The sequence below is a fragment of the Neoarius graeffei genome, chromosome 3 (assembly GCF_027579695.1).
Source record: "Neoarius graeffei isolate fNeoGra1 chromosome 3, fNeoGra1.pri, whole genome shotgun sequence".
NCBI classification, from domain to species: Eukaryota; Metazoa; Chordata; class Actinopteri; order Siluriformes; family Ariidae; genus Neoarius; species Neoarius graeffei.
The window spans coordinates 43,775,050-43,790,205 of record NC_083571.1 but is presented as its reverse complement, the minus strand read 5'-3'; the positions used below and the strand labels follow the sequence as shown (position 1 = coordinate 43,790,205).

At 40.7% G+C, this 15,156-nt stretch overlaps 1 protein-coding gene across 1 annotated transcript; it reads left to right on the top strand.

Annotated features, from left to right (window-relative positions):
• Positions 1 to 2,211: 2,211 nt before the first annotated feature.
• On the top strand, positions 2,212 to 13,480 carry phf3 (PHD finger protein 3). The gene is made up of 15 exons (XM_060916855.1): positions 2,212 to 2,494; positions 2,603 to 2,719; positions 4,460 to 5,747; positions 6,163 to 6,397; positions 8,060 to 8,105; positions 8,192 to 8,312; positions 8,527 to 8,683; positions 8,848 to 8,964; positions 9,083 to 9,202; positions 9,286 to 9,424; positions 9,524 to 9,731; positions 10,270 to 10,417; positions 10,501 to 10,590; positions 10,678 to 10,873; positions 11,158 to 13,480. The coding sequence occupies exons 1-15, from the start codon at positions 2,257 to 2,259 to the stop codon at positions 13,065 to 13,067; spliced, it is 5,130 nt and encodes a 1,709-aa protein (XP_060772838.1). The 5' UTR covers positions 2,212 to 2,256; the 3' UTR covers positions 13,068 to 13,480.
• The last annotated feature ends 1,676 nt before the right edge of the window (positions 13,481 to 15,156 follow it).

Sequence of the window (15,156 nt, the reverse complement as noted above, 5' to 3'; positions counted from 1 at the left end):
GAGATTCTGTTCAAATTGGTTTTTTTTCTTCTATGAAGCCTGAGCCATTTATTTTATTAGTTTATAATTATTGTTTAATTTAGTCTTCAGGAGAGACTGCCTGCACACAGTACTAGTATTAAGTTTTTTTTTTTTCTTACATGAAAGTTGAGGCATTTATATTATATTTTAAGGTAACTTCATGTTGTGCTGTGAGGTTCTATGCACTTTAACTTTTGAACCAACAGGTGCATATGGATAAGTAAAGCCTATTTTTCTGCATTTTTGTCGTCCTGGTAATCTTTTATATTGGTAAAGTTGTTTATAGGACCGTTTCTCAGTGTCTTTGTTTTATTAATCATAACTTAATATTTAACATATCACTCAATTTTAATCACAAAAAGAGAAACTCGCAACAATTTCTTACAACTTTCACTTCCTCCCGCAATGTAATCGCAACAAAAATCTAAAAAACCCTGCAATTTTCATCGCAATTTTTTGGAACACCCCCCCCCCCCCCCCCCCCCCCCCCCGCAACATCAGACATTTTAGCCTGCAACAATCACAAAAAAGGCCCGCGAAATCCTGGGGGGACTGATTTCTGAGGACCTCAGAAAAAGCGTTGTTGATGGCTGGAAAAGGTTACAAAACCATCTCTAAAGAGTTTGGACTCCACCAATCCACAGTCACAGATTGTGTACAAATGGAGGAAATTCAAGACCATTGTTACCCTCCCCAGGAATGGTCGACCAACAAAGATCGCTCCAAGAGCAAGGCGTGTAATAGTTGGCGGGATCACAAAGGACCCCTGGGTAACTTCTTCTAAGCAACTGAAGGCCTCTCTCACATTGGCTAATGATCATGAGTCCACCATCAGGAGAACACTGAACAACAATGGTGTGCATGGCAGGGTTAAAAGGAGAAAGCCGCTGCTCTCCAAAAAGAACATTGCTGCTCGTCTGCAGTTTGCTAAAGATCACGTGGACAAGCCAGAAGGCTATTGGAAAAATGTTTTGTGGACAGATGAGACCAAAATAGAACTTTTTGGTTTAAATGAGAAGCGTTATGTTTGGAGAAAGGAAAACATGGCATTCCAGCATAAGAACCTTATCCCATCTGTGAAACATGGTGGTGGTAGTATCATGGTTTGGGCCCGTTTTGCTGCAGCTGGGCCAGGATGGCTTGCCATCATTGATGGAACAATGAATTCTGAATTATACCGGCGAATTCTAAAGGAAAATGTCAGGACATCTGTCCATGAACTGAATCTCAAGAGAAGGTGGGTCATGCAGCAAGACAATGACCCTAAGCACACAAGTCGTTCTACCAAAGAATGGTTAAAGAAGAATAAAGTTAATGTTTTGGAATGGCCAACTCAAAGTCCTGACCTTAATCCAATGGAAATGTTGTGGAAGGATCTGAAGCGAGCAGTTCATGTGAGGAAACCCACCAACATCCCAGAGTTGAAGCTGTTCTGTATGGAGGAATGGGCTAAAATTCCTCCAAGCCGGTGTGCAGGACTGATCAACAGTTACCGGAAACGTTTAGTTGCAGTTATTGCTGCACAAGGGGGTCACACCAGATACTGAAAGCAAAGGTTCACATACTTTTGCCACTCACAGATATGTAATATTGGATCATTTTCTTCAATAAATAAATGACCAAGTATCATATTTTTGTCTCATTTATTTAACTGGGTTCTCTTTATCTACTTTAAGGACTTGTGTGAAAATCTGATGATGTTTTAGGTCCTATTTATGCAGAAATGTAGAAAATTCTAAAGGGTTCACAAACTTTCAAGCATTACTGTATTTTATGTATGTTTGTCAGGCTTATAATAGTGGAATAAATTCATCAGAAAAAGACACATTGTGACTAATTATTGGTTGTGCGACAGTTAATTGATTTGAACCTAAAATCAGTGATTTTATGTTGCATGGCAGCTACATCGCAGAGAGAGTCTGATAATGACTTGGGTCATACAATGTTGAACAAATGAGCAGCCCGGGACAGGCATATTTTGTGTCCAGGATTTATTACTTTACTTTTGCTGCCACTTTTTAGCCTACTGAATGAGGTTTCCGGGCAACCAAAACATGGCTACTGGGTGTAATACCGGAGCTTCTACATGCTTGATGGGCTAAATAATGAATTTTTCATTGGTCCACCCCTGCATTATTTGGCAAGGTTGTTAATATACATAAAATTTTAATAGAATGTATTTTTCCTCTATCTTCTTTATTTTCTTCTAGAGCAGTCTTAACAGTGGAAGCATTCATGGATATAGTTGGCACATTTAACCATTTGATTCCCAGTGATCAGTTGGAAGACTCCCTGCTCCTTGGTCAGAACTTGGAATGTGAAGCAAGTGATGAGTTTGCATCAAGCCACAGCCTGCCAGGAGACTCGCTCAAGAACATGCTTAGTGACAAGGATCCTATGTTTGGATCTGCCAGCACACAGTTTCATCTCTTGGAAAATGATGACACTAAATTTCAGCTCTCCAGCTCTTTGGGTGCAAAGACGTACTTTACTTATTTAACATTAACATATAAAAGAACTAGCAGAGACTAAGCACATGTCTAGGTTTTAAATTCTGTTTTTACTTTTTGTATTGTTTCAGACCCTGACATGAAAACTTCAGGCTTCAGCCAGACTTGTGCCGATGGGATCGGGACTCCGGCCAAATTTCCCCGAGGAAGGAGGAAAGGCACCACTCTGTTACAGAGGAAACAAACCGGTACAAATAATCAGCATTATTCGGTCTGACGTTCTAACAGTTTACTACCAATGTCTTGATCTTGCATTCCTGCAAAACTACTTATACTAAAGCTAAAAGGTTAGAGACTTTTATGGTTTGGAATTATCACAGTACGATAACCTAGTCTAAAAAATATCATGGTTTGAAGATGATATTGATATTAATTAACCTTTGAAAAACACACAAGCCCATTGGTGGTGGTAAAAGGACAAAACTTACGAAAACTAGTTTATAACAAAAAAAATGTATCAAATCCCCTCAGTGTTCTTCTTGCTTAGAATATTTTGAGGAGGATTCAATGAAATAAAATCTCTTACATTGTCAGTATTTGTCACAGTGGCACAGAGAGATGGATGCTGCGAGGTAAAATTCTAACTAGTACAGCAGTGTGCAGTGCTACGTAGCCAGAATCAGATAGTTGTGTTGTTTTGTTTAGTTCTGGCCAGCAATGCCATGTTGTTCTGTACGTTTGATAGGGTTGTGTATCATAGTTACAAACATACAATGATCAGCAGCAGGCATATCAATGCAACATGTTTAACAATAGTAGCAGATTACACAGGCAAAGAGTTTTCAGTGCAGCCGTGTTAGAGTATGAGTAGTAGTATGATATTTAGGCCAGAGTCCAGAGAGAGGGTTGTGAAATCCAGCCTACATTTTTGCAGGGCTTTCCCCAAAGCATGGCTACATGGCGCTTCACCATGCTGTGCAACGTTGGCGCCGCGCTGTCACTTGCACACCAAAAAAAAAAAAATCAATACCATAAATTGAACAATGCAGAGCACCTTCTGCACCTAAATAACTTCTATTCCCCTCTGAAAATGAGTAATAACTGTAGAAATGGGAAGATATTGTAATATATAGTCTAGGTCTAGACTATCCTGGTACTCAACCCAGAAGTGAAAATAAAAAGTTTCTCTGCATGCACTGACCGATATTTGCAACCATACGTAAAACCACGTTCTCGGCACTGGTCACTATATGGTGCATGAGTTGACCTTGATTCTGTTCCTGGCATCGGAACATGAAGCAGCGTGCTACGAAGTATTTTCATTTCAAATCTAATTTTGCCCCTTGCATATTTGCCAAGGTGAAAACCAGCAAATTTAATCATGTTGAATTGTGCCTAAATCAGCCCTAGATGCCACCAGAATGCACCATTTGAAGTCTCTAATTTCAAAAATTTCCAGGGGAGCATTCCCCTGGGCCCTCTGGGTCAGGCTCTGCATCGGTAGCACCACTCTGATTTTTATTTATTTATTTTTTCTGGGGAAAGCCCTAATTTTTGGGAGTTGCATTTGGATATGTTTAAAAAAATTGGAAAATGGTAATAAACAGAAATGCATTTTAATTGCTTATTTTGAAAAAGTCAGCCATCATACAGTGTAACTAACTTTGAAACTGCAACACAGTAATAACTCTGTAAACAGTACATCGCTTGTTTTCAAAGGATGTTAATCTTTTTCAATAAGCTTTTTTTTTTAATATAAACTCTGCTCAAGGTGGGAAAACTAGGGTTTTTAAACTGTAATATGGTGTAAGCACTTTTTTATATGCTATAATATAATGCTTGGGTGCGTGTTGTATTTTAGAGCTATTAATTCTCCAGTATGCAATTTTGATACATAAGAGGATGGATTGTGATTGTTATAAAACAAATTTGATTGGTTCAGACTTTAATGCAAAGTTTTTTTTTTTAAATTTTATTTATTTTCTAAGCTTTTTCGTCTAGAGGCCGAGGTAGAGGTGGACAGACAAGGCGCCAAGGTCCATTTCAAGGAGTTTCCACTGAAGCGCTTTGCAGAAAAGCTGGCCAGATATCCGGAGTAAAGGAGGATGATGAACCAGGATCAAGTAGCTTATCAGTAGCGGAGATGTGCATGGAGAAACAGGAAGACTTACTGAGCCGTCGGTTTAATGTCCATGAAGTTGACCCATCGATGAATCCTGTGGTCGTGTTGAGGCGTTTAACAGTGACAGTAGGGGGCTACAAAATTGAGCTGTTGCCTGGACCTTCTCACACATCCGGATCATTTAACACAGGCACCCTTCAGTCTCTGAGCTTCCAGGATGATTCCATGACAATTGAAAGCAATGGGTTTGATCTGGGACAGGCCCAGTCTTTTGATATGCATTCAACCCCAGAGGTTGTTGAAGAGCTTAATGTCATTGAACATGGAGCTAATGAAATGCCGATGGATTTAGGCCCGTATGTAAATCCAAATGTAGTGCAACACAGCAACGGTGTGACAGAGGTAACCACGGACGCCAAAGCCGTTGACCAGAACAATGCTGAGAAGCTGAATGATGACAAATCAGAAAGGAAAAATGTCAAGACAGATAAAATCGCTGTGAAAAAGCTCCTGAAACCCAAGCAGCCACTGAGTATAACCAAAAACAAACAGCTTAGCAGAACAGGCATCCTGCCAAAGGGGTCCAAGCTTCACAAGCCACAAGATAAAAAGGTGCAAAAAGCTACAGCAGAAAATAAACACATTAAAGGCAAGCCAAATAGCATCGACCTAAAACAGCCAGCTTTGTCTCTCAAACCCAAACAAGCCTCGAAACCACAAAAGGAGCAAGTCTGTGATCTGGTGAAGCACAATGTCAGCCCCTCTTTTCCACGCTCTCCCACAGTAAACAGAAAAGTGTCCTCAGATTCCAGTCCTGGTACTAAAGTAGCAATGAATAAATCTCCTTCTTTAGTAAAGAAGCCACAAAATCCATCACCAGCAGGGGCCAAACAAAGTCAGTCAGGGAAGGATGGCCCAGCAGAGGAAGAACAGGAGAAAACAAAAATCAAGAAACCAGAAAAGATCTTGCCGAGACAGAGAAGCAGAAGCAGCAGAAGCATTTCTATAGATGAACCTGAGCTGTTCATTCCTGATAATGCTCCTGTGGTGAAGAAGGGGCCTGCAGAGGGGGAACCTACACCTGCTTCTGAAAATGAGACCGCATGGGATTCAAGCAAACAATGTGGATTATGTAATAAACCACACAGCAATAGGTATATTCCTTTTCATCCACAGATTAATAACCTGATTCTTCAGGTTAGATGTTAAGATGTCATAAATTTGTTGTATAACAAGCTCACTATATGAATCGGTGTTGCCTTCCCCAAGGTGGCCTTTTATAAAAATGCTCCCATAATGAACTGTGTATAGGGCACTGTACTGTTCCTGGACCTAGCTGTACCCCAACACTGTACATTTTGGTGTTTTCCCTGCTCTAACGCACCTGATCTGATCAGTCAGCTTATTAACAGGCCTGAGTAAATGTGGGTGTGTTAAAGCTGGCAAGACACTAAACATGTCAGGGTTATGCCAAGACCTATACCTTTAAAATTACTGCCATACAGTTAATGATGTACACTAAATTATTTCCCAGGCTAGTGCCTTAAGTAACGGGAAGTGTGTTTTCAGATTCATGGTAGGCTGTGGGCGCTGTGATGACTGGTTTCATGGCGACTGTATTGGACTGGACCTAGCTAAAGTACAACAAATGGAAAAGGATGACCAGGAGTTTGTCTGTCTTAAATGCTGTGCCGATGAAGGTGGGAAAGGCAACACTGAGAATACAGACAACAATTCAGCATCAGATCTGAAACAGGGACCTGAAGCATCGGTTACGGCTGGCGGAATCCGGCCCTTTAGGAAGGTAAGGCTCCTGTTCCTGGATCAAATTCAAATTTGCTTATGGTTTCTTCACTCAAATATTGTCTCTGATTTTGACAAATTATGTATTGCCGTTGTTTAGACCAGTGATTCCCAACCACTGTGCCGCGGCACATTAGTGTGCCGTGAGAGATCATCAGGTGTACCGTGGGACATTATCCAATTTCGCTTAATTGTTCCGAAAATTATTTATTTACTGCAAATAATTTGTCTTCGTTCGTCTATGCCAGCGACGTATAGTGACCAGCAGAACAATTAAATACTCTTCCAATAAATGGCAGCAGGTAGCTAATTAACCTGTGTATCTACCTGTTGCCATTCAAACAATAGAATTAGTAATGCTTTGGGTGTGACAGCGGTGATGGCGATAGATAAATATTTGAAAAGAAAAAGTACACAATCTAAACTGGGCCCTGGAGAAAATTCTGACCCAGATGAAGGCCCTAGTATGAGTAGAGGTCAGAAGAAAGCAAAAAAGGTGATTTTCCACAACCTATCTATGCGAGCTGGGCTTTTCAAGCATGACTGCTATAAAAACTAAAAAAGGAGAGTGACTCAGAGCTGCTGAAGATCTTTGTGTGTGTCTTTCTTCAATTCCTACGAGTGTATCAGCTTTGTGTTCAACTAAACAGGCCCAGGTTTCCCACTAAGGAAATTGTGAGTAAATTGAGACTAGATTATCATTTTTTATATATAATTAATTTATATATATATATGGTCCAGATAGAACTTAGAAAACGTACATGGGTGTAATGTCCAACAGCTGATCAGCACCTGGGAGTTCCTATTGTAATGACTTATCAAAAAGATTCTGATGTCTCTGGCGCTGCATTGTTTCTTGTTTGCATAAGATAACACTTTCAGAACAGCTTAAGAGTCACATGGCAGGTGTCATAACACAGATGCCTTCAACTGTGTTTAATCCAGATACCTTGCAATACTCTGCTTCAGAGATGCACAGAGCCCCACAAAGAGCTTGTAAACTGACTCTGCAGAGCTAAACGAGCAGTGTGCTGATGGATTATAACGGACAGAAGCCGTCCTTCACCACGACCCTGTGTTTTAGCGTCCGCTAAAACATTAGGAGTGAATGACTGATTGATACTTTGTGTCTTCACTTACCTTACATTCCATGCATGCACACTGTGAATTCCCATGTGATATTTCAGTGGGGAGTCGTGAAAAATGCGCAGGAGCTTGAACCTGATTTGAGCCTCCCTGATAAATATAACACTATCAGTAAGGCTTCGGTGATATGTTTATAAAGCGTTCGGATTAATTTCTGCCATGAACTATTACATAAAAGATTTAAAAATGTGGTTGGGACAAAGCTGGGCATATCATGTCCCCAATCTTTGCTGGAGTGGTTTAGCGCTCATGTGGTATGTATGTTAGTCTCATACTTTCTTTAAAGGGTTTGTTAATTTCTTTATATTTCCATGTATATTTTATAAGCACAGCCCCATAAGGACATTCAGGAATTCCTTGGGTTTTGCTTATTTTTCTGTATTTTTGTATTGACTACATTTGTATGCGCTACACAGATGAATAACCAGAATTTGGCATTCTGCTTATTTGAGTGGATTGTGTGTGACCTATATGGTATAACAAACAGCAGGGTAATTGTTCTGTCACTTTAAACCAGGACTCGGGAGAAAGACGATCATCAGTGGATTCAGCACCGAAAACCGGTAAGAGCCTATTTCTCTTGCATAAGATGAAAAACGTACGCGCGGAGTAATCTGAAGTTCATTAAATACTCATTTGGTTTTCTCAGGGTCATCTGTGAAGCATGAGGTGAAGAAAGCGAAAATTTCTCTTCCAAGCTTAAAGAAACCATCCACTGGACAAATCAGGAGGAGTGTCCGAGACTCACTAGAGGAGATTCTTCTGAAAAGGTATGGAATGTATTCACGTACTAACCTTTTCCTGTCACCTTGTACTGGTATTTAGACTAATAGTGAGATCAGGATTTGATTCAGATGATCTTTTGAAGAATGACCATGCGGTAGTGTATTAAAACATCGCTGTGTGACACTACAGTTTGTGACACATACTCTTATTTAATCAATTATTAATAGAAACAATTTTTCATTAACCACTTGCTCAAAGGCTGAAGGAATCAGACTTGAAGATCGCAAAAGAGAAGCCAGCAGAACTGGCTAAAGGTACAGAAAAAGAGCTTTTTGCACTTTTCCAAGGTGTCGACAGCAAGTACAAGAACCGATACCGAAGCTTGATGTTCAACCTCCGAGACACAAAGAATAATGTAAGAGTTTTTTTCCATTTTCATACTGGATCCTATGTTGCAACAGTAATAGTTATAATTCTGTCTAGCAGATTTCCAGTCTTGCACAAAGTCTTAAATATGTTTCAGTAATTTTGTGCCCAGAAGTTGACGATAAGTAAACCTAAATGCACAACATCTTCCAGGTATTATTTAAGCGTGTTCTCAAGGGGGAGATTCCTCCTAGAGATTTAGTTCGTATGAGTGCAGAAGAACTAGCTTCAAAGGAACTGGCTGCTTGGCGACAACGAGAGAATCGACATGTAAGTAACACACACATTCAGATGTTTTGGACTAAACATCTGTCCAGTGTTTGAAAAGTCTCAATATACGTAAGCATTTTTGATAGTAAAAGGCAGTTACAGTCGATCTTTTTTGCAGACAATTGAAATGATTGAGAAAGAACAGCGAGAAGTAGAGAGACGACCAGTCACCAAAATCACACACAAAGGGGAGATTGAAATTGAGAACCAAGAACCTGCAAAAGCCCCTGAGGCCTTGGTAAGATTATACGAACGTGTTCGGTGTCTAATAGTCAAGCCTTATGTCCAAGTTCTAGTAAGACGTTTCCCTTCTCCCTTCAGCCTGATCCTGTCCCTAAAGCTGTTGAGGTGTCTGAGGAAAAAACTCCAGAATCAAAGGCAGAAAGCCCCAAGAAATCTAATGATACAACAAGCTTGCACAAGTCCCATCTTTTTGATCTTCACTGCAAGATCTGCACAGGTAACATGTTTAAACCTTAAAAATCCTGACCGTCATTGATTTATTTATTTTTTTAATAAAAAATTTAATTTCAGTGCTTCCATCTCTCCTCCTTTCAAGGCCGAATGGCTCCACCAGTGGAGGAGGCAACCACTAAGGTTGTTAAAGTGGCCACAACAGTCATTAGAAGGCAGTCCACAGTTACAGAAGGAGAGAGCCATGAAACCACGCCCACATCTCCACCTATTGCTCCATCGGCCCTGGTGGATGACTTATCTTTGAGAGCGATGGAAGAAGGCCTTCTTCGCTTCCCTGCTTATGAGTCAAGGTAAAAGTCATGAGTGCTCTCGTTAAACAGCTTCAGCTTGTGAATTTTCAGTATTTGAACTTGAATATTTAAATCGGAGGTTCTTTCAGTGGACTGCATCACAATAGTAATGGTGGTGTTTAGAATGCAGCCTGATAAGTTTGTGTTTTGTATGAATTCTTAAAACGTAGACTACCAGAGACTACAGCTTCTGCTAGGTGCACTAGCAACTGGTTGTTTTACTCCACTGTAAATTTACTGATCCTCATCATTGGTACCAATGATGTACACTGTGGGGTACTGGTTGACAATTAAATGATGAATAATTTTCTGTGAGTGACTTGTCAGTTAAATAATTTGTTAGGAAAAAAATGCATGCATATACTAGTAGTATATGCATAAACCCATCAAAAGTAGTCAGTAAGTAAACTATTTGGTATGTACTGTACATAGACATGACCTTGAGTAGGTTATTGCCTGGCACAGAACACTGAAAGTTTTATGTTGTCATGGCTTCCAGGAATTGTCATGATGCAATTAATGCACTGTTTCCTTATAGGTTGGAAAGCGCGAGTAGCAAAGAAGATACAGTTGCATTCCTCGCTGGTTTAGAAACATTATGGAACGGATATATAGACATGCCATCTGTAGCACGGTACCTTACAAAAGTTTACCCTGTCTCTGGAATTTTGGACCACCTAACTGAGGTAAGTATCATCAGATGCAAAACTGCTCATTTTGACATTTGAATTGAAGACTAGCTTTAATTTCCCTCACATTCATGTTACAGGATCTGCCAGACACAATTCAGGTTGGTGGAAGGATCTCTCCACAAACAGTCTGGGACTATGTGGAGAAAATTCGTGCTTCTGGTACAAAGGTGAGAATAATGTGCTTGCTGTATGTTGGGTAATATGAATATATGAATGCCACATTTTATTGTCTGCTGCTGTTTCTACTCCCTCAGGAAATATGTGTAATTCGCTTCACCCCAGACACAGAGGAAGATGAGATCTCCTACACCTTGCTGTATGCCTATTTCAGTAGTCGCAGACGATACGGTGTTGTTGCTAACAATCGCAAACAAGTTAAAGACATGTATCTCATCCCTCTTGGCGCCACTGAAAAAATCCCACATCAGATTGTTCCATTTGATGGCCCGGGTAAGACTTGATTTACTTTGCACTGATGACTCTCAAACTCTCCTGACTACTGAGTAATTTTTACCTTCTTTCATAGCAAGTATTGAAAGTGGAGTCATCAGAAACGCAATAATTTGGTATCAATCAAAACCCAGGAGTGAACTCTGTTAATACAAATCATTAAAATTGTATTTCAGAATGCTTGGTTATTCGTTGGTGACATTCTTCACCCAAATCAAAGCTAGTATTGACCTGTACTCACTCGTCATTCTAAACTAAGTGTATTGTCTAATAATTTGTAACAGGGTTGGAGACAAACCGACCAAACCTTCTCCTGGGATTAATCATTCGTCAGCGGCCCAAAAGGGACTTTGGGGTCCTCCTACCAAGTGAGGCTAGTGAACCTCCAAGTTTCTTGGCAGAGAACAAACCTCAGGTAGACCCTATCCAGAAAGCTGTGGTGGCCCAAGATGAAGAAAAAGACTTCATAAGCGGTCTTGGACATGTACAGAAAAAGGACAGTGCAAATCTTGGCAAATCTTTAGTGACTGAATCTCAGCTAGATATCGAGGATGAGGAAAATGTCTCATTACGTTTCCTCCCAGGTGTGCTAACGCAGCCTATATCTGAGAAGGCTATGCTATCGGATGATGAAGTAAAGAACACAACTAGTGGTGCAGTCAGTCAGACTTCCAGCTCTGATGGTGACGCCTCAGGACGTGTCACTCCTAAAACACCCACCACCCCCAGACTGGACCGTTTCGTCATAAAAAAAAAAGATCTGAAATCTGGCGAGATGAAACAAGATCTGAAATCTGGCGAGATGAAACAAGATCTGAAATCTGGCGAGATGAAACAAGAGCCAGCCAGCTCAAATGCAGAGATCACAAGTTCACAAGGGAAAGAAAAAGAAGATGGACCACAGAGTGGAGTTGTATTATCTCTAAAGGATAAACCAGGAGATGTATCAACAGAAACTTTCCTGTCTGGCCTTTCTACAATTCAGCCTAGTACTGAACCCCACAACACTGAAGCAAAAAGAGATACACCACCACCAAGCACACAGCCCAGTCAAAACATCAACTTGTCTCCTGTATTCGCTTCAACTGCATCGACAGATAGCACTAATGATGCCACCGAAGATGTTTCCGAGCACAAAACTGCGGAAATTCCAACTAAGGCTGTAAAACTATCTACAAGTGGCATTCTGAAAAAGACTGATGAGTCAGAATCTGTTGACGCAAAGCAGTTGTCTTTGAATAAAGACATTCCACAACCAGAAGTCACCCAATTTACACCTTCAGACCAGTCATCAGTTGACCAGTCATCAGTTACCCAGTCTGCACCTTCACAACAATCCTCAGCAACAGTGTCTGTACAGCCACCCTCAGAGTTTAAAGCCGTTGAAGACATCCAGACCATAACCACTATTTCCTTGTCTGGAAAAAATGAAGGCATGAAACCATCAAGACAACGTCTTCTAAGCCCCTCTCCTTTTACCACTGCAAGTCATGGGCCTCCACTAGCTACATTTCCTCCTTATCGCACTGCACCAGTTGACCATGTGTACCACCCTGGACCAGTGCCTACCTACCCACCTCAATCTAACCCTGCACCATTTATACCCCTTCATCAGCAGGCCCCTCCACCATTTAGCTACCCTCCACCTCTGCCTCCTCCAATGATGTTCCCCCAGAATGACCCTCAAAATCAAATGCATGCCCCACCTTGGGTTCAGGCAGTGCCTCCTCTGGCTTGTTTTCCACAGGTAGTTCCAGAGGCAGTCGCTGGGCCTCCACAGTCATATACAACCCCTAGATTTCCTGATTCCTCCATGCTGAATCTTCCACCATTGAGCAAGCGTGATCAGGGCTCTGAGCTGTGGGACAGGAAACCCAGGCCTTTGGCCGACCCTTTCAAAAAGGATGACCGAGACCACTATGGGAGGTACAGGCACAAGAGCCAACACTATGAGCGAGAGAGGCACAAGGCCAGGAGCCGCAGCCAAAGCCGCAGCAAGAGCAGGAGTCGCAGCAGGAGTCGAAGCCGGAGCAGGCACAGACGTAAGAGCAAACACTCGCGAGAGGACAGGCACGGGGAGAAGAAGAAAGATAGACATCACAGCAGTCACCACAGGGACAGGGAAAGGGACAAACACAGACGGGACTCTGATCATGAAAAACACCGGAGAGACTCAAGAGAGAGGCATTCATGATCTTGTTCAACTAATATACCCATTCAATATCATTGACCAGACATGTTCTTTTTGTATTTTACTGCATAGTAAGAAGTTATTTATAACATTTAAAAGCCGCTTTTTATGAGTGTAATTTTTACGTTTTTAGTTGTTCATGGTTTGGAGTAAATTTTGTCGTTTTAAAGTTTTAATTAACACCGGAACCAGAAGTCTCATTCAGAACCAGGTTTTCATATTATTAAAAAAAAAAAGTATTTCCTCTGCATTTTTAAAATATCCTCAACATTTTCTATTTGCATTGAATGACAATGTGTCTGTACATTTTGGTTTATCAAATAGTAGAGAGAACATGCTCTCTGCACAGTGGGTCTATGGACATCATAAAATCTTTTTATTGTTGATTAAAAAAATAAAACAATTTATTAAAAATGCTGGAAGTATTCATGGGAATTTGCTTTAATGCACAACTAAATTACATTTTTAAAAATTGCAGCTATTTTTAAAAATATACACAAGGGCACGCACACTATTAGTTTGCACCTGTGTGTGTGTGTGTGTGTGTGTGTGTGTGTGTGTGTGTTACAAGGAATAATAATGAAAGATGTTTAGATTGTAGTAGCATGCTTTTGAACATGACAGTAATATCAAATATTTAACTGTTTAAATTTGTCACACTGATCCAGTGAGAGAAAGTATAGCCTATTTGTCAGTGTTTCATGCCTTTCAGTGAGGTGTATATATTTGACTATTAAAGCAGTTTCCTTATTGGCTTCTAATTTCCCAGTGGTTGAACTGATGCACTTTTAAACATGTTTTTACCTTACAAACTTATTCAAACAGTAACCTTTTAACAAAATCACCAGGCAGACTTTGTACCATCTCCACAGCGCTTCAGTGTTGTGTATATTTGACAAGTTGAACTTAACTGAGGTGAAAAATCCCTAAGCAGGGAAGAGGCTTAAAGGAGATATGCAGAACCATGGCCTCACTTTCGTTTATAAATGCCTTGAGACCTCAAGAATCATATAGGAATAGTTTTAAGCGTTAACAAATCTAATATAATAATTTTTACGATTTAAAGTGATTTCATATAGGTAGCGGTCTGAGTGAATGGCCTTGACGTCACTGCAGGAAGGCTATCGGTCTCCTCGCCATTTTTGCTGCACTAAACCACAGAGTTGACTGCAACTTCGTGCTTTCGTTTTGAGTTAATTTATCACCATGTCATGTAGATGTGTTGCTGGTGGGTGCAGCAACATGACAAGGTGGATTTACGTTGCATTCATGGCCCAAGAATGTTCAAACTGCAAAGATTTGGATGTGTTTTGCGAGAAGTTCATGGGCATGTTGGGCGCCTATGAAGTGGTCTCTCCTCTGCACATTTTACTGAGGACTCGTACGAGACCTCTGATCTGTTGAGGAGTGTTGGCTATAAGCCCATATTGAAAGAGGGTGGAGTACCAACAATTAAAGAAAACTACAAGAAAGGGAAAGTAAGTTCAGTTGCACCAGTTCTTCTGGAGTGTGAGACGAGGGTTGTTTCTAAAACCCGGGATGGAACGGCACGGGACATATCACTCGGGCAGTGACCTCTCCGCGGTTGTTGCTAAAACCGGTGACGTCCCGTCCCGGGTTTTAGTAATTGCCTGAGCCGAGCAGTAATGGCGGAGTACTCAGTATGGAGAGAATGAGTGGACCAGCCGTCTGATTTCTCCGCTGGATGTGCTTGCCTCAGCAGCAATATCTCGCCCTTGCGTGGAAGAAGCGAATGAACGAACAACTGAAAGATTGTTTCAAAACAGTCGGCCTTCAAAAAGCGAGAACGCAGACGAGTAAGACGAGACTCTCATTTGCATACAAAACAACAAAATAACACTCGTTTACCTGCATTTAGATTAATACATGTATTGTGTGTTTAAGTTACCGGTATAAGATTATTTAATTTGCTTCAGAATGTGATTGTCTCAGTTCATCTGATTATTTAATTAGCCTTTTACATTTTCATCAGTGAAAATGCATGTACATGTATGTTGCATAAGTTATAACACCTATCCTGTTTTAATGAGAGTCAACCTGCAATCAATGAAGTCAAATCAGTCTTAATTGA

What these genes read in the sequence shown, in the direction of transcription:
- phf3 (XM_060916855.1), top strand. Translation starts at nt 2,257, where the DNA reads ATGGATATAGTTGGCACATTTAACCATTTGATTCCCAGTGATCAGTTG. An exon ending in GTTACAGAGGAAACAAACCG is followed by an intron (nt 2,720 to 4,459) that starts GTACAAATAATC and finishes TTATTTTCTAAG; the next exon opens with CTTTTTCGTCTAGAGGCCGA. An exon ending in TTCCCTGCTTATGAGTCAAG is followed by an intron (nt 9,732 to 10,269) that starts GTAAAAGTCATG and finishes GTTTCCTTATAG; the next exon opens with GTTGGAAAGCGCGAGTAGCA.